The following is a 22868-nucleotide window of genomic DNA, read 5'->3' as shown; positions in this document are numbered from 1 at the left end:
CTGCAGGGTCAGAGGTCAAAGGTCAAAGGTACGAGGTAACAGTGACCAGTATATGTATATGTGTTTGTGTGGATGTGTGTGCATTATGTGGGCTGCATATAGTACACATAGGATGTGCACAGTGTGTGTGTGTGAGAGTACGTCCACATGAAGACAAAATAGACACAGTTATGACATCATGTCTCAATTACACACACACACACACACACACACACACACACACACACACACACACATTCCTTTCGTAATGATGGCCAGGTGGCTTCACACAGTTCTACAGGGGGCTAGCTGGCTATTATGGACAGCAGCTCTGTGTGTGTGTGTGTGTGTGTGTGTGTGCTTAGGATGTGGCTGCTCGGCTCTTAACAACAAAGTAGATTAATTCCAGTTCAAACTAATGGATGCACAGATCAACACATGACACACAGTCATGCAATGCAAATACACTAATTCAAGATACACACACACACACACACACACACACACACACACTCATGAGACTTCAACACAGTCATCGCACATTAGATGCAGTTGCTTACTTTAGACCAGGAATGTCCAGCATGTTTGTGAGTCCTGTCCAATTGATGTCCAGCAACTGAAAGAGAGAGAAGAAATATGATTTAGATTACAATAAAATGGGGGAGAAAAATGTTTCAGAGGTAAAACATGGTCTCCAATCCAGCTAACTGCTCCTGTTAATGAAAAACACACACACTTGGAAACTAAGACTATAGTTCCCACCACAGTTCAGCTTTTATGGAGATAATCAACTGCACGTACGACCAGACATTTCATGCAGCACCTTTCTTCACAAAAAGTTCAGAGTTTGTGTTGAAAATATGTAAAAAAATACACAAAAATACCACAACAAAATTTCATTCTCAGGCTTTTTTTTTTTTGGCAATGTCAAGGTTTTGTGTGAGTTTGTCAGGAAATAAATAATCTGTAAATTTGTATATTTATGAGAAGAATTCAATGTTTTATTAACTATCAAATGATGATAATTTTTCTATAAAAGCAGGCTACGTTTAATGGTATTTATGACACATTTAATGGTTTGTAAGAATATTTTTGGGGCGATGTTGTGGTATTAAAATAGACAAAATTATTAGGGCTGGGTATCGATTCAGATTTTCCAGATCGATTCGATTCGATTTTCAAGGACTCAGTTCGACCCGATTCATGATTCGATTTGATTCGATTCAATTCAATTCAGTTCAATATCGATTCAGTCAAGTATATTTCAATTATAATGATGATAATTTGCTTGGATATTAAGATATTTTCTGAGAACTAACGAAGTATATTTAACAAGGAACACTCTGACCTGGTGCATTACTATTAAAAATACTGTTTACATTAAGAATTGACCCCAAAGCAGTACAATAGTCATCATGTACTTTTATTTAACATTACCTAATAATAATACATACAAAATAAATATTTTAAATTAAATCTAATCACAAGGCAGACAATTTAAATTAAGTGGCTACAAAAAATGTAAACAAAGGACATCCACAAGTTTGCTGCCTGTAACCGTCTTATAAAGCTTTTTCCGCAATACACTACAGTGGTTGTGATGCACACATTGACTGTATCAGAAGAGAAACAATATACGTAGGTGAACCCTGCAGCAAAGTGAACCCTCTTCCTCAGAGAGGATCTTTGCCTCCCAGTTTGTTCCTGGCGGCAGAGCCGAGTGAACTGTCTTTATTCTCAGAGGATCTTTGTCCCATGAGAGCAGGCACTAACAGCTCCGTGTCTGCAGTGTAAACAACGTTCGCTGGCAATTTGACAGTCACTACAAGCACATTATGACCCTTTGTAAAAGTTTCTGTGTGATACATGTGTTGTACATGAGCTAACGTTAGCGGCTAAGGAAGGACTGAGAGGCTGTCCGGTATGTGTGTGTGTCTGAGTGTCTGAGGAGTGTCAGTACGTTAGCTTGTTAGCCGTAATGTTAGCCTTGCTGTTTGTCATGTTAATGTTATCGTCGGCAGCCCCGAATAGCATGCCAACGCTAAGTTAACTTTACCAGCAGATCTGTATGAGGTACAAACTGAGGCTACAGTTAGCAGTGTGCTGATGCTTAGTGGTATTTCTTAATCTTTTCTGTGAAACTGATGTGCATTTAATAAACATTCGTACATTATTAGCGTTATATTTTTAGGGGAAAATGCGAGTGAAAATACTCGCACCGTAGACCCATGCCTTCAGTGGACGCGCTCCCACCATTGTTTGCTGCTCTGTCTTCATTCAGTGTCCGGCCGTCTCGCGAGATCTCTCGCCATGACCTCAGGTGCTAAATGCTGATCTCGCGAGACTACCTGGGTTGATAGTACTGCAGGCTGCTGCAGTCTGCTACCGGCTGTACAACACGTCCACGGAGGAAAATAGTTATAGTAAAAGATCGATTTTTTAATTAATGAATCGATATTGTGCCATTTAAAGGAAAATCGATTCGGATCGATTAAATCGATTTTTTCAACTCAGCTCTAAAAATTATTAAATAAATGCTGGAACTAAATATTTGCAATTACTCTAATCTGCTCAATCTTAATAAAAAGTCTAATCCTAAACTAAAAATGCTTTGAGGAACACTGTATATCTCACTCGCACTGAGTTCTTCTTCTACACATTATCAGCTCCTCACTCTCTGACGGCATCATGACTCAGCAGAGCAGCAGCAGGAGCTGAGGAGCCCGACTCTCAAATTCAATCGACCCGATAATCAATAGAGCCGAGCAGATTGTGTTAGCCTTCGGACAGCCAGGAAGTATGTTGTAAGGTACTTTAGAAATGATGTTACATTAGCACATAAACAGCTGTTAGATGCTACAGTAGATAAGAAAAAGTCAAAGTAAGACACAAAATGTGAAAACAGTTTTCTCATCAACACTAAAAGAACCGCTGATGGGACATTGTGCAAAGAAATACTCAGTAAGTGTAAAACAACAGAGACAGACAGAAAACACAGCGTTTACAGCAGTAATGAAGATCTCCTTATATTAATATAAATCAGTTTAGCCAAGATGGATTCATTTTTAGTAACATAATCAATTCATAGCTAGTAAGAAAAGACACTTGAGGTTTGCATTCTTAACAGTATAAAAAACAACTAAAAAAAAACACAAATAAGGTTTGAAAAAATACCTAATAATCCATCTGTATTGGTCTTTTAATATAAACATATCCTGTTACCATTTTTGTAAATGATCCTTCAAATTTGGTTATTAAATAACTGAGACCATATAAGATATGTACTGTGCAGAGCACTGAATGGTGGAAAAATAAACTTATCAGTGCATATCTTGCCCTTAAATGTCATCTTATTCTGCAGACACATACAGAAAGAATGACAATAAAAAGTGATCATAGTAATACATTTCAACCTAGAAAACTAGGAGACAATAAAAGCACAGGACAGAGTTGAGCAGGGCATAAAATCAAACATTAAAAGCAGTGTTACAAAGGTACAGAAACCAATATGTCTACAATGAGCCAACAGGGGATGATACAGAGGTTAAGCTCTGGTTTGAATGTGGAAAAAAAATCAATCTGTATTTGTCTGTCTGAATTAAAAATTCACTTTGTACAAACACTCTAGTGATGGAGCAATGCACTCTGATCTAATGTAATGCTCTTTCCCCCTCTCAGTGAATTTGTACTCTTCCAACAACATGATGGAGGAACAAGAGTGCAATGCTGAACATAAGTAATGTGCAGCAGCTTTTTTGACATCTTTACTCTAGATGGCAAAATTGTGGATAAAGGCAAGGCTATGTGCTGATGTAAAATGCAACAACAAATCTAAGACATTATCTACCTTTTGAATTATTTTTTGACAAAGTGACTGTCCTACTGAGTGTGTGTGACTTCAGTGCACACGACTACAGGCTCCATAACCTCTTGGCATGGCAAAAAAAGAAAAAGAAGAAAACAAATCCAACTGGCTTTCAGAAGGAGCGCAGACAGATTATCACAATCCCATAACAATATGAAGTTGTGATGGGATCTATAAAAGACAGACTCCTGAATTCACCACTACAATGCTTTCACCATTTCAGTTATTCAACATAAGCTGTTAACACTGACCTCCCAGACCGTGTGTCTGAGCCTTTCAGCTGGTCAAGTACAGACAGAACAGTATGAAGAGATGTAATGATAATCCTTTAGGAGGTGCTGCACCGCACCATGTATTTATTGGCATAACAGCAAAAATTCTGTGCAAATCTGAGTTTGCACAGATGATGAAACCCAACGCTGCAGGCAGTAACATGTTCCTGACGATCAGATCCACATTTCAAAAAGGGAAAAATCCAAACATTTTAACTGGGATTTTTATATTCAGCCTGGTTTTCTAACCCAGTTAAGAGGCTTATATACTTCAACATAAAACTGGGTTACCTGAGCAACCAGATTATGGAGGAGGAAGTCACATTTTGAACATGAAGTCAATCAGTTTGTCAGACAGGAACCTCCAAACAGTCATGCAGTAATAGGCAAGGCTGAAGCACGGCACAAATACCTGACACACCCTGAAATCTGCTAAATATTGTGGTTACTGCTGCTGTCACAGCAGCTAACACTGGTGCTAACAACTGCATTACAGGCAGCAATGATTATATAGGACAGCTGCAGTAGCCGGAGTAGAATTAGTACTGTTATACCTGCATGTAGTACTAGCAGTGATGGAGCAATAACTATAGTAGGAATAGTAGCAGAGGCAGTATTAGTACACAATATGGCCAGAGGTATATGGACATACATGTGATTCCCAAATCCATGGCTTAACAGCCCCAGAACAACAAGTACACAACAGTATTTGAACAGGGAGTCCAAATAGCTTAGAGGTAGCAATTATACTAGAATTACTGCCTCGTGGTTGTGTGCCTCCGCCAACCAATCAAGTTGCAGTTTACATCCATATCTTCCCAGACTCACATGTAGCAGTGACAATGCTTCAAATATGGATGTTGCTGCAAAGAAGCTATATATCCTAAGACATGGACGCTTCACACATCTTCAACCCCACAGTATGGACGATCTGTACAATCAGCACAGCTTCAAGATGGACACCCAAATTTAAGAAGATTCCCTCAAGGTGATCTTGAGCTATCACCTGATGAGAATGAAATGGTTGGATGGACAGACGAACAACCTGAAAACATAACCTCCAGCCATGGCTGTTGCCCATGCAGAGGCTTAAAAAGTGGTGCCAACAGTTGAAGCTGCTAGTAGTACCAGTAATTCTAGTATTAGTAGTAACAGCAGCGATAACTCGACTTTCATTTGAATGGTCCTTTTACAATAAAGACGTATTTCTTCAGCATTTTATAAAACTCTGTTGTCCAAGCAAACTGTAATAAAAATTAGCAAATTAGTAATTTGCTGCAACGATAAACTAATTGATCAATTAGTCGACAACAACAAATTAATTAGCAACTATTTTGATTAATCACTGATGTTATTGTTAAAGCACAAATCGTCACATTTGATGGTTCCAGCTTCTCAGATGCAACAATTTGTTGCCCTTCCTTGTCTTACATTATACTAAATTGGATATTTTAAGGTTTTCGACAAAACACGACATCTGATGACATCACAATTTTAAGCTTTCCAATAATGTAAATAATCTTTATTTACAGCCTTATAAATGTTAAAAGATTCTTCTGATACAATGCACAGCAGTGTTAAACAGTTCACTATATAAAACAATAACATAATTTATGTTAAATGCCATGAACTGCATTCCACTGCTATATATTAATTCATTTTACATGCGATTTCTTGTTGCCATATCATGACATATGCTGTGATATGTACAAAAAGTGTAGTAAGTATATTGATATTGTGATATATCAAACACCTTGATTTGTCAAGTTATATAGTATTTACTGTGACAGAGTTCATTTGGTGAAAATTCAACTGAGAGACTGGAGTGTCCATTTTTGTCGAATGCAAGAATTAAGTACCTGCACTAATGCAAAACATTCAGTGAACCCTACATCAACCCAACCCTACTTACTGATTAACAACATAACTGATTATGACAAGAGATATCGAGGGAAAAGCTGCTCTGGTGAAGTCAGTCTCATGGCATATCATCATCATGCCCAACCCAAAAGTCGCTGAGGAAATGAGGGTTGAAGCCGCAGTGATAGCAGTTGCATTATCATTAGTAGCAAGTGACTGTTACAGCAGTAAAAGCCGTACTAAGAGCAGTCAGTAGGAGTATAAAGAGCAGTGCAGCTACAGCTCTTGCAGTTCTAGCAGCAGCAAATACTGACAAAAACATGGGCGAAATGTCCATACAGAAGCCTAGAGTTTTGGGGTTTACTGCTTGCTGCCCTCCTTTGTCAGCACGTGGGCAAAAAAATCCTACTTTTTAGAATAGGGTGTAGTCTGGATGGAGCTAAGGTGGGGTGGGCAAGCAGCAACTACCAGGCCTGAGAGAGACAGGCTGAGACAGGGAGGCTCTTTGTCCTGATAATCAGGACGATTTGATTTCACAAGAGTAAACAAATCAATCAGAAGTGAAGAGAAGAAGTGTCTGTGAATCAGTCTGCAGTGATCCTGCAGCAGATGTGGACCCCTGACTGCAGGTCAGTGTTCAATCATCATCACACAAACTGTACGGTCTGGTTCACAAGACAAACACCAGACTCGTGTTGGGAAGGCACCCAGCTCAAAATAACATCAGTCCACAGACCATAAAAGGAGAGTGAGCCGCGTGCCAACTGTCAAGGTTAATGTATATGTGCACTTAAGGTGGAATGACCTGACGTCAGCATGTTTGTGTTTTAAAACATATTATTGACATAGTAAGAAGGAAGTTTCTGTTTACGAGTAGAGGAAGGAGGAGTGTGTATGTCTGTTTAAGATTTATAGTGACCGCAAAGTAGAAAAAGGTTATAAAAGAGGCTTAAAATGTCAAGTACTGGAGTCCGTTATAGGGAAATCAATGAGAAAAACATTCGAAAATAATAACACCACTAACTAGTGAAATCAAATAATAGAATAATAATAAAGAAAATTAAAAAACCCACACATTTTTACAGCAGATAAATAATTGGCAGCTAAACTTTTAATCTCATCACCTGGGGCCGTATTTACAAACATGCTGAGAATACTGTCAAAGAGCTCCTAACTTAGCCTAAAGGTTTTTTAGTTAGGAGTCCTAGCTTAGAAGTGATTTGGGAAAGTTCTCAGAGCAACTCGAGGAAGGAACAGAAACTTGGTTGACCCTGTTGCTAGGTATGATGCATTCTTTTAACAGATGTGATTGGTTGTCAGACACGCCCTTTTGTGAGCCTGCAAGGTGTGGACACCCAGTGGAAATGAAATGAACTGCTGACTGTGAAAGTGTTGTCATTGTTTTGTGCTGATGGAAGGTTGAGACAGACCGAAGTCATCACTGCTGCACTGATGCATTTGTCCAGTTTTCCAAATATCTTAGTGTTGTGATTATTTTATTTCTGGCATTATAAAGTTATTGAGTTAGGTGGGAAATGCATGCGTACCCCTTGTTAACAACAACAGTAACTCAGATTGAGATACAGATTCTCTTTTATCAAAACCCCAAATGATTGAGTTGTTTTTTTCCACCTGGACCTTTATGCCCTGCTTTTTCTCCTCTAATCATCACGCTGTAATCTGTGACAGGCTGTCATGCTACCATAACTATCGCATATTCACATATATGTTTTTTTTTTGGGAGCCATGAGCATCGCGTAGGTTTACATTACCAAAGGTTTATGACAAGCCGCTAAAAGAGTCTGAGAAGTCCGGGGCTGTTCATAAACAGATCTAACGACGCCACAGTTTATTCCACACTACTGAAGCTGCCCCTCTTTTTGGAACCACTGCAGAGTGGGTAATAACTTCGCTTTCAGCCATGCTTGTTGTTGCCATGGGTAACCGTATGACGTCAATATGTAAACAAATTGAAATATCGCGAGTATCATGATATGAATTTTTCATATCATATTAAAAGTTATACTGGTTATTATCACGAACGAGATAATAAGGGCACCCCTACTGTATTGTTTAGTTAATTTCCCCTTAAGAAGCTTGAAGGTTTCCACCCCCCTCTTTTAAGAAATATTCTGATATTACCCAAGACTAATGTTCAGTGCTGGAGGACATACACAGTATAGAAATATTCAGTTTCAAGTACAACTCCTGCATTTAAAATGTAACTTAAGTAAAAGCAGAAGTGTTTGCATCAAATTATATTTCAAGTACCAAAAGTTAAAGTACTAATTATGCAGAATGGCCCACTTAAAAATCAAATATATCACTGAGTTATAATTACTGACAAATCAATGTGTTGATGGCATCATGATGTTGGTGGAAGTGGAGCTAATTTTATTTACTTTATATACTGCTGGGTAGCGTGTAATTTTCTCCTATGGATCAATAATGTTTTATATTACATTGAATAGTATATTTGTGATTATATTTTGTGTTATTGATCTGAATCTTTACACTCAAGTTACAATATTTGCATCTGAACTGTTCTGGAGAAGAAGCATAAAGTAGCAGAAAATGGACTCGAGTAAAATCTCAAACTCTACTACTTTTTGATCTTTTTGTTCAGACAGCGCAGCATCAGCTGACGACATTTCCTAAAATCCCAATTACTCAAAGAGAAGTGAAAATGAGATTTTAAAAAAAGAAAATGTAAAAGTTCAACACCTGCTTTGTGAACAGTGTTGTGCAGGCAAAGCTGTGTGTAGAAAACACTGACATGTTGTCTTAACTGTGCAAACAGTAAAGCCTCAAGTGGTCCGTTTATTAAAAATTTTTACAGCATTAAAGAATCTGCCCTTCACTCTCTCTGTTACATAATGACGTCTATCTTGACCCTTCACAACAGACAAAAACAACTAATCATTTGAGTCGTTCTTGTCACTCATGTCTGTAATGTTCTGTTGAGTAACCTGCCCCCTCTTTCGGAACATTGAGAACAAACATTTAGAACTATTTTTTTTTCTTAAGACAAGTCATGTCCTGACCTTAAATGTTTTGTCGATTTGGTAATGTGGTAGCTCCCAGCTCTCTGTGATTTAGTCTTGTAGACAGTAATTTTACAGACTCCTTCCAATTTCCCGTCTGCAGTGTAGATATTCTGAGCAGCAGGATTGCTGCCTTTCATCAGTGTGCGTTTTGTTAACCAGTGTGAGTATGTTTGAGTGAGAAAGAGAAAATGGTTGTGTCTTCTCGAGCATTTATCCCTGTGGTCTCTCCAGAAAGAAGACTTTCAACTTGTCAGCAGGAAAACAGGCAGTTTGGAGCTCAGCTTGTCTGAGAGCTGGCGACTGCACAAAATTATGTGAATGTTCACACGTCAGTCAAATTTCCTCTGTCAGTCAGATCTACAGGAAACACATTGAGGGACTAACATGGGACAAATAAGTCAAGATTTGTCAAACTCCATGTGGCATAGGCCGAAATATCCTGATTCATAATCCTTTGTACAGCGTCTAAAACACTGGATCCTACACTTCCCATAATGTAACTTGATCCTTCCTTGCAGGGAGATATCCACATTTACCTATCTCCACATTTTCAGTTTGCTACAGATGCTTTCTGTACACATATGACACTCATGTGATGTTAGTTAGGCTATGTAAACTGATTTTCATCTGTGAAATTGTTCCTCTTTAATCCTCATGTGAGACTCTCCCTTAATGTCCGTCCATCAGTCTGCACGGATATGTGAAAGATTAATTAAATGTACAGTACATATGTACATGTGGCCATGTATTTGCGTGTGTATGCGTGTGCGAGAGTGTGCAGCACAGTTAAGTGGGCGTATGTCTTTCTGTGGCCTAGTTAGCGCTCTAGATGTAGACCACAGTGGACCACGCTGCCGTGCTGCCAGGCTGGCACAGGAAGAGAATGAAAGAAGCGTGGGGGATTTCACAGAACAGCTCATGTCAGAAAATGATGACTGTCACTTAAAAATAACAGCACACAGGATATAATAATGCTTCAACTCCAGCATGGAAAGTAAAAACGAACTTAAAGGGACAGTTACCCTAAAATAAAAAAATGCATATCTTTCCTCTTACCTGTAGAGCTATTTCTCAATCTAGATTGTTTTGGTGTCAGTTGCCAAGTGCTGAGTGGCCATAGAGACGTCTGCCTTCTCTCCAATATAATAGAACTAGATGGCGCTCAGCTTGTGGTGCTCAAAGCGCCAAAACAATACATATGAAAAAGTCAACAACAATGTCTCCTTCCGGAAATCACGACCCCGTCATGCAAGTTAATCCATAGACCTTGCTGTGAGCAGTTTTGCCACACTGTGCAGAAGGAAGAGTGCATTTGTTGCTAGCTTACCTAGCCCCACAACATTAGAGCTCAGCCAAGGAGGACGCTATTGATGTTTACATCTTGCACTGTCATGAGCACGAGCTTCTTGTCCATAAGAAGACTTCCATTTACGTAGTGATACGGTTACAGAATGTAGTTTGGAAGAAAGAAAATAGTTCCTGCATGAAATTGCTCACAACAAGGGTCATGATTTCTGGAAAATTATTTAATGGGCAATTATTTAATTATTTCTGGGCACTTTGAGCACCACAAGCCAAGTGCTATCTAGTTCCATTATACTGGAGAGAAGGCAGACATCTCTACAGCCGATATTTCCAACACTCTACGATTCACATCTAAATGATCTAGAATGATAAACAGCACTACAGGTCACAGGAAAAATATGTGTTTTGTTTGGGAGGGACTGTCCCTTTAATTTGCCATAATGCAAAATACAGTGTTGGCTGACTTTTGCTGCTAAATTTTTCTGTGGGTCGTGCTCTATGTGTAATAATTCAGACCAAAACGTTTTACTGCTAACCAAGCTAGCCACAGTACTTGCTATCTAAAGCTAATGTGTTGCTAATACAATACTCTAAGTAACAGTTGGGCTAACTGTTGTGGCTTCACTAACGACTGTGTATTACTTCCTATGGAAACTTAATACTGGTTGGTTTGATACTCGATAACTGCTTTGTTGATATGTGAACACATTCTTCGTTCAGAGTGAAAGCCGTCTTCTTTGTTTGAACCTCACATTGTTTCCGACAGCCGTTATGGCAAGATGTACAAATAATGCATACCAGATAAAACCCAGACAAAGACTGGTATGTGAATCCAATGACATCACTAAAACAACGCACCACAGCAATGCACCCTGGTTACCAGTCCGCTGAGGATAACTAACGTTTCCTTGACAACTTTCAGGAAATTCACAGCAGGTTTCAAATTAAACTTTGACTGAATGTCACCAAACTCATTCAAGACATCCAAAGTAATCAGAGGGTTCATCCAAGGTGAAGGAAACTTGAGTTTCATTCAAGCTGAAACATTTAAAAAACAGTCTTAGTGTCGCTCTAAACTTTACAGACCAACATATGGGTGGGATCTGATGGCAGGAGGTTCATACAATAACAGGAAAATAATAAAAGCTCCCATTGGACTAATAGCTGCTGATGATAATAATACACATAGTAAGACAATAATTGTCAACCAAATACAGATTTTTAATGCGCCTGGTTTATTGTCAAATCTACAAAACAGCTGCGAATAAGCTATAAACACTATGAATTTGAAAATCCCCATGACAGTACACAACAAAACAAATTGTCCATATCTGATGGAACAGTAGTGATGTCAGATCCTTTTTTGGCACTATAGATTAGAAGATGCAGCATCAACTCACACCCACCTAACAACAACGCTTTAAAGCAACTTGTCAGTGAACTCAGATGCAAAAGACATAGTTTAACTCGTCTTTCTGAACGTCTGGTGGTGCAGGAGGTATAAAGCTGCACTTCTGCATGAAAGAAGACTTGATCCAGATCAAATTCAGAAATTTACCCTCTTCTTACATCTTTATTTTATCACATATGCTCTATCTCAGCAAAGACCTGTGTGAGATCTCCACACCTCCACATTATGTTCAGTTACTCAGCACCTTCTGTGGTGATGACCTGCATGTGGGAGACGAGCAGTTTTCAGAAGGAAAGATGGAAATCTAGAATCCATCTAATAATCTTGCTCTTGAGCTTTTTCTGTGCAGTATCAGCTACAAGTTTGAGTGTTGCTGCTGTTGTGACTGATGCCTCCTTCTAAAACCTCTTATTCAGCCTGAAAATAGATTTTTGGGAGGAGAGGGAACAATTTCACATCTCTGTTTGAAGCTTTTGATGGGGAATCTTTTTGAGTGGGTACCGGTATCAAAGCCTGAATCTTGAAGATAAAATGTGTTGAAGCAAAGGAAGGAAGACAGCAGTCAGAGAGACGGAATGCACTGATAAAGGAGGACCAGGGCTGGGCAGCGTTCAGGAAGACTGAAGTGGAAAACACTGAGTCATGGTAGAACAGTACTGTACCAGCAGAATCATTATCACGTAAATCCACGCAGTATGTTTCAATATTCAACTGAAGGGTGGCCAACGTTATTGTAGGACATTATCAGCAATATTTCTGAAACCTACTAGACCAAAAAATCTGAATTTGTGCTTTTGCAAAAATGCTTTTTAAAATCATTTCTGTGCATAACATGGCTTATTTTTTGTCAAGGTTTTTCTTCAAAGCCTTTTAAAATTTCAAACATGGAGCTAGGTGGTCCTCCTTCAATAGGTACACCAATGTTTGGCCAAGCAGGCATCGCTTATATGGTTTACTAATTTGTTCTCATTTTAAAAACTGAAGAAAGATAAAGCTTCGAAATGATTAAAATCCAGGTGAAAATCACATTATAAAATATATGAGATATCAGCAGAGTGAAATTTTCTGGCTTACAAGGATTTAAAAGGAGATACCCTGGCATATATTCTGCTGCTACTGTATGAGTAAGTCACAGTCAGAGGATAAGGTCAAAGGTCAAGATACTCACTGGTTTCTTGAGGAAAAAGACGGACAGGGCTCCGATCAGAGGCATGTCCCCCAGCAGAGGCTCCATCACCACTCTCATCGTTCCGTGAAGCTGGACAGAGGAAATAAAACATTATGAATCAGTCAGTTAGCCCTCAGTCATGTGTCTACTGTATTGTATCTAATTAAAACCTATTTATGTTCTTGTTTTTTCCATGGATTGTGAATTGTTCTTTTAGACTACATGACATTTATGTCTTTAGAGATGGTCAGTATGTCCGATTTGATGTCTGTCTAAGCTTCATGAGTAGAGCTGGGTACAGTTAAATTTCAGTAGTGCAACCAAATCACTGCATTTCAATGCCTTACTTTGACTCATGTTCACATTTTGTTTTTTTGTTAATCAAATATAATCATAGTTAACACACAAACTTAAATACTTTAATACATTTTTTTCAAAAACGTTACTCAAATTAGAGGCCATTTGAGAAGAGAACAGAAGTAAACAAGATTACAAATCAGACCACAATTTCCGTTGCTAGTTTCAAAACCTTTTTTAAAACTGTGTGAAGAGTGGGTACCAAAATAGCATTGATATCTGATAGTCAACACTACACATGAGGTGTTGCAGACACAACTTTCACTATGACTGAAATGATGGTTTTCGGCAGATATATGTTAACATCTCTGTGGGTCTGGGCAGAGAATCAAGAGGAAAATCATGTTGAATTCACACCTCAATTGAAATCCATCCAAAGATAAAAGAAACAAACACCAAAATGTTGCCCTAAAAATGCTCGTTCACCCATGTGCTGATCTGACATGCATGTCCCCGCCTTATGACACACTACATAGAATAAAATGTCAAACTGTTGTGGCACACATTCACTTTTGCTTGTGTTGATTCACACCATTATTGGGCTGATATCTCACAGTCCGATCTTACAGGGCTTCCCACACATTTATTTATTTGTGGCGGCCTGCCTTGATAAAAACATCTGCCATCTGATTTTCTATCAGCGGCGTACTCTTGACACAGATGGAGCAGCAGAACGTGAGAGGTCTAAAAGTTTGCCAAAACTGGCCTCTGCAGCAGCTGCTCCTCTCATCCATCGATCTGATCTTATCAGTGCCAATCGGATCGACTGATCAACTATCTACCCCGCAACGCACACTCCACAAGCTGCTGCTGACGAAACAAAGGACTCACAATTTAGAGATGGGACACAGACTGATACACAAGGACTCACACGCAAGGAAAATACACAAATAAAACAGAGAGTTAGCGACATAACACCGTTGCTGCCCATGATCCCGGCCTGTTAGATGTCCCTAATATATAGACATTGTTTCAATGCTGTTACTACCTCCAGTGCCAGCTCAATGATGAGACAGCTGTGTCCCAAATTGTACCTTTTACACCGAATGGCACGGCGGCATAACAGCATGAAATTCCCACCTTGAAGACGTGTAAAAGGGGCTACAGATTCTAATTCTGTTGAAAATACTGTCTTGGTATAATGCTCTACTACTGTCACTTGTCTCTCTTTTTCTAATTCTATTTGGGACACACTGGCCTTGTGCTTTTCAAAAAAACAAGGCCAAACTGTTCATTTGACATTTGGCTGTCTCCACTGCTATCAGACTGTGAAATGCTGACATTATGAAACCTTTTTGGTGCTAAGAGTCACAAGGAGAAAAGATCAGAGCTTAAATCATCTGGGACTGAAATCAGCTATCAATGCAAAACAATGCAAAAGAGGAAAACTGATCATTATAGCAGAAGCAAAGAACTGTTGCGGGTCAAAGCTTTTATCATGTTAAACTAAAATTACAGACATGGCTGATAATTCTTCAGAAACAAGTGAATGTTTCCCCCTCAGAGTTTTTCATTATTACCAACGCTGCTTTCTCAAGTGGCTGCAGTGACTCAAACCTCAGATATGTAGACTGCCCGTCTGCAGCACCAAATTTGGTCGTAGCTCACTCTGAGTAATCAAATACCAACATTTTGCTCATCAAAATGGGCGCAGTGGAAAGATTTAAGATAGCCATTTGTTTATGCTCCTGCCTGAAGGAGGACGCTTTATAAATCATGTGCAGCGGATACAGTAACACCGTGTCAGGATCCATTAAACCAGGAGGAGAAGCTCTCTTTTCAGTAGCTGACAGAGCGTTGATGTAGTCTGACAGGTAATGGGAAGAAAACTCTGAGAAACCTTCCTGGAGTGTGACTCATCATTCATGATAAGCTTGAAGTTAACGTCTTCAGCGTCTCGACTGCTTATTTCTTCAGCAGCCTGTGAAAAGCTGACACACGGCCCGAGACTGCAGCTATAAAATTTAAGCCATACACAAAGGCAAATATTGACTGTGCCTCGTACACACAGCCGTCTCTCTCTCTCTCTCACTGTAAATCTTCTCCACTCTTCTGTCTGCTCACTTTCTCTCCCTCCATTTCTCTGATCTCTGAACAGCAAATATGGCCTGATCCTCTGCCAGCAGCTGAGTGGATAACGTCTCCTTTATCAGTCCTGTGTCAACACATTATGTAAAAGTGTCTCTGGAGAGGTCACGGGTTAATATGGTGGTCATGGTCGGTGGAATGAGGACTAGAACCAATAACATCTGTCCAAAAGTACTCTCTCTTTTTTATTCTCTGCATAGCCTCATAAATTTAGTCTAATAAGCTTGTTATTTTCAAGTTTAAATATTTGGTGAAATTTTGAAGTGAATGCTTTGAACATTCGTACATTTGTTTGGTAATTTTATTAACTCTTTTGTTTTGCATTTTTGTTTTGTTTTAGTATTTTTCCAGCGGAAACAATCGGCCAGCTAAAATACAGTATCAGCCAATTTCTAGAAAATTATTTTGGTAACTGATTGTTTAAATACTTTATCAAGGAAAATGTCCACAGAATAACTGGATTTGCTGCTCTTCTCTTTTATATCATTTATAATTTATTATCTTTAAGTTTGGCACTGCTAGTCAGATAATTCAAGTGATTTGAGGAAGTGTTAAATTTATCAATTAATCAAAAATAGAACTGACATACTATTGATAATGAACATCATCATTAGCTGCAACCCTATCTCTGTATTATTTCTGTAGCTTTATGTTAACTTTTCTGTTAGTTTTGTTTTGGGATTTTCTTTTTACAAAATTGAGAAGTAGTTTGCACAAAAAAGGAGGTATGCACCTTTAAAAGAAGGAAGGGTGGGGTTTGTGGGAACAAAAATCAAACTAAGGCTGCAAGTATGTTGATTGTTTTTCTAAATGCTTGACTAAGCATTTAAAATGTCAGAAAATAGCCAAAAAATATTCATCAAAAGTTACGAGTACCCCAGTGTCCATATTTATATTGCTTGTCTTGTGCGACCAACAGTCAAAACCCAAAGATAGAAAATGTACACTGATATAAAACAGAGAAGAACAGCAAATTCTCACATTTGACAACCTAAAACCAGAGAAAATTCCTCATTTTTGCCCGATTACGGCCTTAAAATAATCAACTGTCAGAATTTTTGCCCATTCATTTCCTCCCAATCAGTTCTTTAATTAATGAACTCATAGCTTGACTAGTTAAGCCGCAAAACAACAGAAGTGATACTGTTTGTAAATCCAGTAACACAGTAGGAAAGAGACATGACCTATGACTATGTTTACAGAGATTCTTTGCTCTATGTGACCCTTGCCAACAAACCCACATCATGACATGGCATAAAAATAACAAATGGCATTTAACACTGTACGTCCGCACTGTAGTTATACCTGTATACTTTTGATTCCAGCTCTGCAATAGTATTTCTTGATGTCCACGTCAATTGCTGTATTTCCGACAAAGCTGAGAGGAAGAAAAATGCAGAAAGAGGATTAATGTTGTGATGTGAAAGTGAGGAAAGAAAGAAGGAAATATATAGATTAACTGCACAATCATGGCTTCATGTTTTGCCTATGTTCTAACAGAGCAGGGCTCTAACCCTAAACAGTAGCAGAGATACTATTATTCTTAGGACGCATTCACACTGGCGCTATTTGGTCCGCTTTAAATGAACCCTGGTCTGCTTCCACGGATATTTTGGTTCGTTTGGAGTGGTGTGAACGCTCATTCAAACTCTGGTGTGGACCTAACGAGCGAACCCTGGTCTGCTTAAAAACTGGGGGTCTCGGTTCACTTGCAAGTGAACCCTGGTGCGGTTCATTTACAGTGGGAAATGCAAACGGACTATCCAGTAAACCAAAGAGAGGAGGTGAACCAAAGAGAGGAAGTGACGTAGAGCGAATTGCATTTTGGTGTTCGGTATTTTTGTAGTGACCAAGCCAGCTGAAGGGGATGATTATCTGTTTTTGATCCTGGCCAGTCGGGTTTTCTTCCTCATGCTTTTTTTCTTCCTGGTCAGTGGTTGTTTCGGGCAATACCACCCCCAAACGAGCAGCTGTTGTAACTGCCTGACGTTGTTGTTTAAAAAGTAAAGTGTGAAAGTGAACCGAACCAAATGAAGGTGTGAAATTTTTCGGCATTCCCCGCCCAATCGAACCGAGTTCCCTGGACTATCCTGGTGTGAATGCGCCCTTGGAGGGAAAGGTGAGTGTCATCAGTAGAAGCCGTGGAATCACAAACTACAAGTGATCAATGGTAAAGTTAAAGCTTTGTGAATATGAGAGGTTAACTATGTACCTGACTTGCAGGTCCATGATGACCTGTCTCTTGTCCACATTCTCCGTGTAAACTTTCACCCCGTTGACTCTCAGCGGCTGCAGGAACACAGATATGACAGAGCAGAAACAAGTGAGCAAATCTCTCTTAAATCTGTCCAGACTCTGGATTAAAACCTCACAGATCTGCTGTTTATTACCTACATATGATGCTTTGCTGTGAAATGTGAGCAAAATCTGGCTCAGTATGTGGTTTAAGCAAGAAAAGACAAGCAAAGACAGTTTGGTACAAACAGTGGAGGAATGCTTTTCAAAACAGAAAACAGCTCGGATTAAAAAAACAGATTCACTTTGCTGCTTTTGTTCTCCTGTTGGAAAATGGAGAGTAGAAAAGTCAGTTCATGCAAGTGATGGAAGTTCAGCAGCACAAAGTAGACAAAAATAAACCCACCAATAAAAGTCCAAACACCTACACTTTGACAGAAGCTACGAGCAGCAGTATTAAAAAATACATCCTGGTTATTTTGCACGTTTTAGCCCATTTAGTACGAATAAATACAGATTTTTAATACTTTTCTAATGCATTTATAGATCATTCTACAGTATTTCATATGTCTATGTGTCATCTGGTATGCAGTTCAGATGACAGATTTCATCATATAGTCACCTGCTCCAGGCACACTACTGCAAGAGTTTACATCACTTCATGTAGCTACATGCTAACGTCAGGAAAACACTGTGATTTTTCATTGTAGAAACCACAGCTATTCCCTGCTACAATCATTTCCCCGACTGCAGTGAGGTGCAGAGAGCGCATATGCAGAAGTCCTGGACAAGCTGACCCACCAAAGCAGACTGGGATTTTTTGTGAGGGGGCTTAAAGAGATGGGTCCTAAAATGGAGCGTCTCAGACAGAGGGTGACTACAGGTGTTCCAGCACGGACCATATGAGGAAAATAAAGTGTTTTTTGACCCTTAAAGCATTAGACATGTCCTAGTAGACACCCAAAATACAAGTATGAACCTGAAAATGAGCATTAAAGTTCCCCTCTAAGTCCAATAATACTATATGTATTAACACCACCATGACAGTCTTGGTGTTGTTATCTCGTCACCTTGTCGCCCATGTCGATCTTGGTGAAGCAGAAGGTGCTGAGATGAGGGTTGGCACTCTTCACCGCCGGCTCGATGGTCTCTCTGAACAGTTTGTCCACAAACTGGCAGATAAACGGCCACATCTGCTTCACTGTCTGAGGGAGAGAGAGAGAGAGAGAGGGAGAGAGAATTAGGCTAATAGATCACCACATGGTGTATGCCAGGCTTGACTCTTAATATTCTCCATCCCAAAGAGGAGTTGAAAGTGTGTTCTGTTTTTACTGTGGGAAGAGACGGTGAATGATCTGGAATCTCATTGTTTGGAGACACTAGAGATTTATGTGGCAATATATTAATATGGTTCAAATGAGAAACAGTGCAGAGCACACTGTGCTGTATTAACACCGCACAGACACACAGCGAGTGCGACTTCTGCGACACTAACCACTGTAAAACCACTGCTAATTTCAAACCAAGCCATCCGATCTATTGCCTGGAGAATTTTATGGTAACATAATGGGAATTATTCATTTATCTGTTAATATGCCACAGTCACACACTGTACTGGCAGTGGAAGGGCTTAGAGTTCAGAGCGTTTCTCTCCTCAGTCTATCGTCTGCTTCTCAGTGACCCAGAAAAACCTTTGAAGGATTTTTACAAGCTCAGAGACGAGAATGAATATGTGTGAGCGAACAGGCAGGAATGTTCTCAGAGCTGATCGTCACCTGACATGCCCTTTTTGGGGTGAGATCTCTCATCTGATTGAGGAAGCGGAACTGAGGATCTGAAGGATGCTGACATTCAGACTCATTAGTGATCTTGTAAAACACTTTACGGTTTGTTGTGGTTCTGTGGTCCCGGAGGAAACCTCATTCTTTTAAATGTGAAATTTCTCCCCCTAAAAAAGACTTTTTAAAAAAAAAAATTTTTTAATATTAATATGATTCCATTAATAAAGATTAATTCATATCATTACAGTCATTATTTATCTGTCAGCACAAAAATGTTCTCAATTTTGTTTACTTCATAAATAATAATGATAATGTTTAATTCTTTCTTTCCATTCCTTTCATATCTGTACATTTTGCTTTTTATACGATCATTGTCAGCTGACTTGTTGAACTTGAACTCTTACTGTCAACTATTTTCTTCAAAATTTGCTGCTAAATGAAGTTGTACTTGTTAGTTTAGTATTTTTATTTATTTACTTTCTAAGTTTTCCATCACATACATTGATACCCTTCCCTTCAGGGACAGTCGACTGTAACTAACAAACTGATTTAAACACTAAAACCACATCCTCTGCACTGACAGATGCAACACAGACACACAGTGATGACTTTTTTCTCTCAAAAACACTACGTTTTTTTTTTTAAAGGAGCTGATACATTTTAACTGATTTTTATCTTGATATAATGCTCCCCCACTTTTAAAAGTTATTACCTGTTTTCATGTTTCCTGCTGCAACTGTTTATCTTAAATGAGTTTGTCTTGTCAAGAGGACAGCTCAAAAATATATTTCTCTTATGCAAAATAAAGAAAAATGGGTACAAAAAGTAGACCCGTCACCTGACTCTGTTCCAGAGTAAACCTAATAAAATAAGCACAGGTCTGAGGGCTTGTGTTGAAAAGGGATTTATTTATTATGGATTTTAAATACATTCAAACAACAGTAAGTATTTAAAATAAACACAGAAATGTCTCATTTTTTAAAGATACTGTAAAATAACAAAAAAAGAGCCCTAGATTACATCACTAGGCTTAAACTGAGGCTATAAAGCCCTCATGGTCACTCACTGTACTTCATCTCCAGATAGCGAGCAGTATAAATGCCAGTCAGCTGGAGTTATCACCTCTCAACCCCTCTCTGATAAAAGATGGCTATTCTGTGCCTTGGAGGAGCATAAATCTTTCTTATTGCCCTTTTACATCAGACTCTGTGTGTTTGTAAACAACCATAGAAGATAAAAACCACTCTGTCAGGTTCAGATATTAAAAAGCTCTTTTCCCTTTCATCAACATCCATTAACTTCTTACTGGAAGTCCACCTGAACATTTACAGTAAGTGGTGCTCTTCCACTTCTCTCTTGCTCTCTAGTTCTCTTTCTATATCTTCCTATATCTCTGTATCACTCGCTCCAACTCCCCCTCTCACTCGGGGGGTGGTAGCACTGGGTCAGGGTCTAGCAGAGCTCCAGATTCAGATCCTATTTATATACGCTACCCGTGTGCTTCTGCTAGCTGACAGGCTAACGGCGCTGGATGTAGAGCAAGTGGGTGAGAGGAGAGAGAGATGAATATAATGAGTGTGTGCATGTGTGTGTGTGTGTGTGTGTGTGTGTGTGTGTGTGTACCTTATTCAGCCACTCCACTCTCTCCACATCTGGGTAATGGACCTGGAATAACAAAGAGAAAGGAAAGAGTTAGAATCACATACAAAATACAATGTTTTTTTAAATGTACGAATTCACTGGGCAAAAAAAGAAAACCACTTCAACTTAGGTTACAAGGCAAACATGCCATATTTATTTTTATGTAACATTTTTAAACAAAACTGTTTAATTCATCCTTTAACAGGCTCAGGTGTTGATATTCCTGGCAAAATCCTGACAGTAGCCACAGCCAGGGCAAACTGCAGGTCTGATTACCAGTATGTATGCCAGGCTCCTATGTAAATCCTAATTACCAAAGATAAACACACTCTTTGCATCCTCTTTGTTTTGACACAGTATTACGTATCTTGCTCTTTCTCCCCTATCCATGCCAGTTTCTCTTTGGCAGAGCACCCAGCAACATAGTCTCTGATGCAGCCTGTAAAAGCTCACAATCATCACACATGCTGTAAGACACTTGGCAAGCATCCCCAGTGACAACCAAAATTTGGAAATTCACAAAGAACTTTCCAAAACTTAATTCAGTTCAGTGGATATTTGTTTACTTGTTCCTTTAAAGAAGATCGTCCTTCATATGAGTGTCACAGTGGCTTGGTGTCTTTTTAGAATTTAAAATCAAAAGTAAGCTTTTGTCACCCACAGATTTCAGACTTGCATTATCTTTATACAAGACTAAGACTGCATCCAAAGTCTCTTATTTGATATTTCCATTTCCAAGCCATTTTGATCTGCCATCTTGCAGACCATCCCAAAGCTTTTATTTCTGCTCTGAGGAGAAGGAGAGATCTCTGTGGAGCATGAGCAAGGATACATGAAAGTAGCCTTCCTGGAAGACTTTAAGCTAACAAGCTATGATGTTAAATACTCTGCCCCTTCATCTGGCAATTGTGAGTGGGGTCACGGAAAAACAGTACAAGTGCCCATTATTAACAGTTAATTTGTGATTTGAAATGTAACGTAACATTAATACAACATGCATTCACATTTATTTAATCCATAAGCCGTTCAGCTATGTCATTACAGCACCTTCCTAATGTGTTTATTGTATAGCATGCGTTATTTATCGGAGGCATTTTTCAAAACGTGTTTTAAAATGTTGTGTTAACACTATAGAATGACAAATGTTGGCCGCTATTAGCAGATCCAGTTGTGACACAATTATCAGAAACAGACGTCACTTCACGTGACAGGTGGACATCTCATTTCTCTAAAAACCCATTTCCTCCTTTCCTCTCTCCTCACATAGTTTCCTGCATCTCTCCATGCATCCTCAGTGGGAGGGACTAAGACACAAGGAAAAGACACATGTCAGGGAAACTTAGAGGCAATTTAAGAGACTTGGGATGCACCCTGTTAGCCTACAGTCATACTAGCAGCTCTGTGAGGCTGCACTAAGGTAAAATCAGGCTTTGAGCTGTATGCTAACACATCTGACTACCTGAGAACACCAAGTCTATGAAGCCACAGTGGGATACAATCTGACAGGATGTCAGTGCAGCCCATCACAGCTGTTGTGGAGGACTGGCAATCGCCTGTGACAGACCTGCTGTATGGCAGACACTGGGAAGATTCTGCAGAAACACTCAGGCCTGGGGCGCATACACAGAAACCCTTGCTGAGTACATTTAAATGGGGCCATAAACAAGGTGCATTTGAATAGAGACTAAGTTCCCCGAAGGCTTTAGTCTCTAAATACATAAATAAATAAAAAGTTTATGCACAAGTGCTTCCTTATTTCACTGTTTTGCATTCACTGGAAAATGTCCACAGCAGATCCATGAATACAAACTATTACTACAAATAAATTGGACAATATTTCTACATTATTGCTGGTAAAA

At 39.2% G+C, this 22868-nt stretch overlaps 1 protein-coding gene across 3 annotated transcripts in view; it reads right to left on the bottom strand.

The window, feature by feature from the left end:
• The window catches only part of esyt2a (extended synaptotagmin-like protein 2a), a 65896-nt gene that overhangs the window by 25174 nt on the left and 17854 nt on the right, over positions 1-22868 (bottom strand). For all 3 annotated transcript variants that reach the window (XR_007571967.1, XM_050074614.1, XM_050074615.1), the window contains exons 3-8: positions 20992-21033; positions 18658-18792; positions 17565-17641; positions 16658-16730; positions 12908-12997; positions 540-595 (exon numbers count right to left, since the gene is read on the bottom strand). Coding sequence is in view for 2 of the 3 variants with exons in the window: in XM_050074614.1 (XP_049930571.1) it covers positions 540-595; positions 12908-12997; positions 16658-16730; positions 17565-17641; positions 18658-18792; positions 20992-21033 (473 nt within the window). In the remaining variant the exon portion in view is untranslated. The remainder of the gene's footprint in view (positions 1-539; positions 596-12907; positions 12998-16657; positions 16731-17564; positions 17642-18657; positions 18793-20991; positions 21034-22868) is intronic.

The sequence above is a fragment of the Epinephelus moara genome, chromosome 21, assembly GCF_006386435.1.
Source record: "Epinephelus moara isolate mb chromosome 21, YSFRI_EMoa_1.0, whole genome shotgun sequence".
Lineage (NCBI taxonomy): Eukaryota > Metazoa > Chordata > Actinopteri > Perciformes > Serranidae > Epinephelus > Epinephelus moara.
Note: the sequence above shows the minus strand (reverse complement) of the source record. Positions and strands in the feature narration are given on the sequence as shown.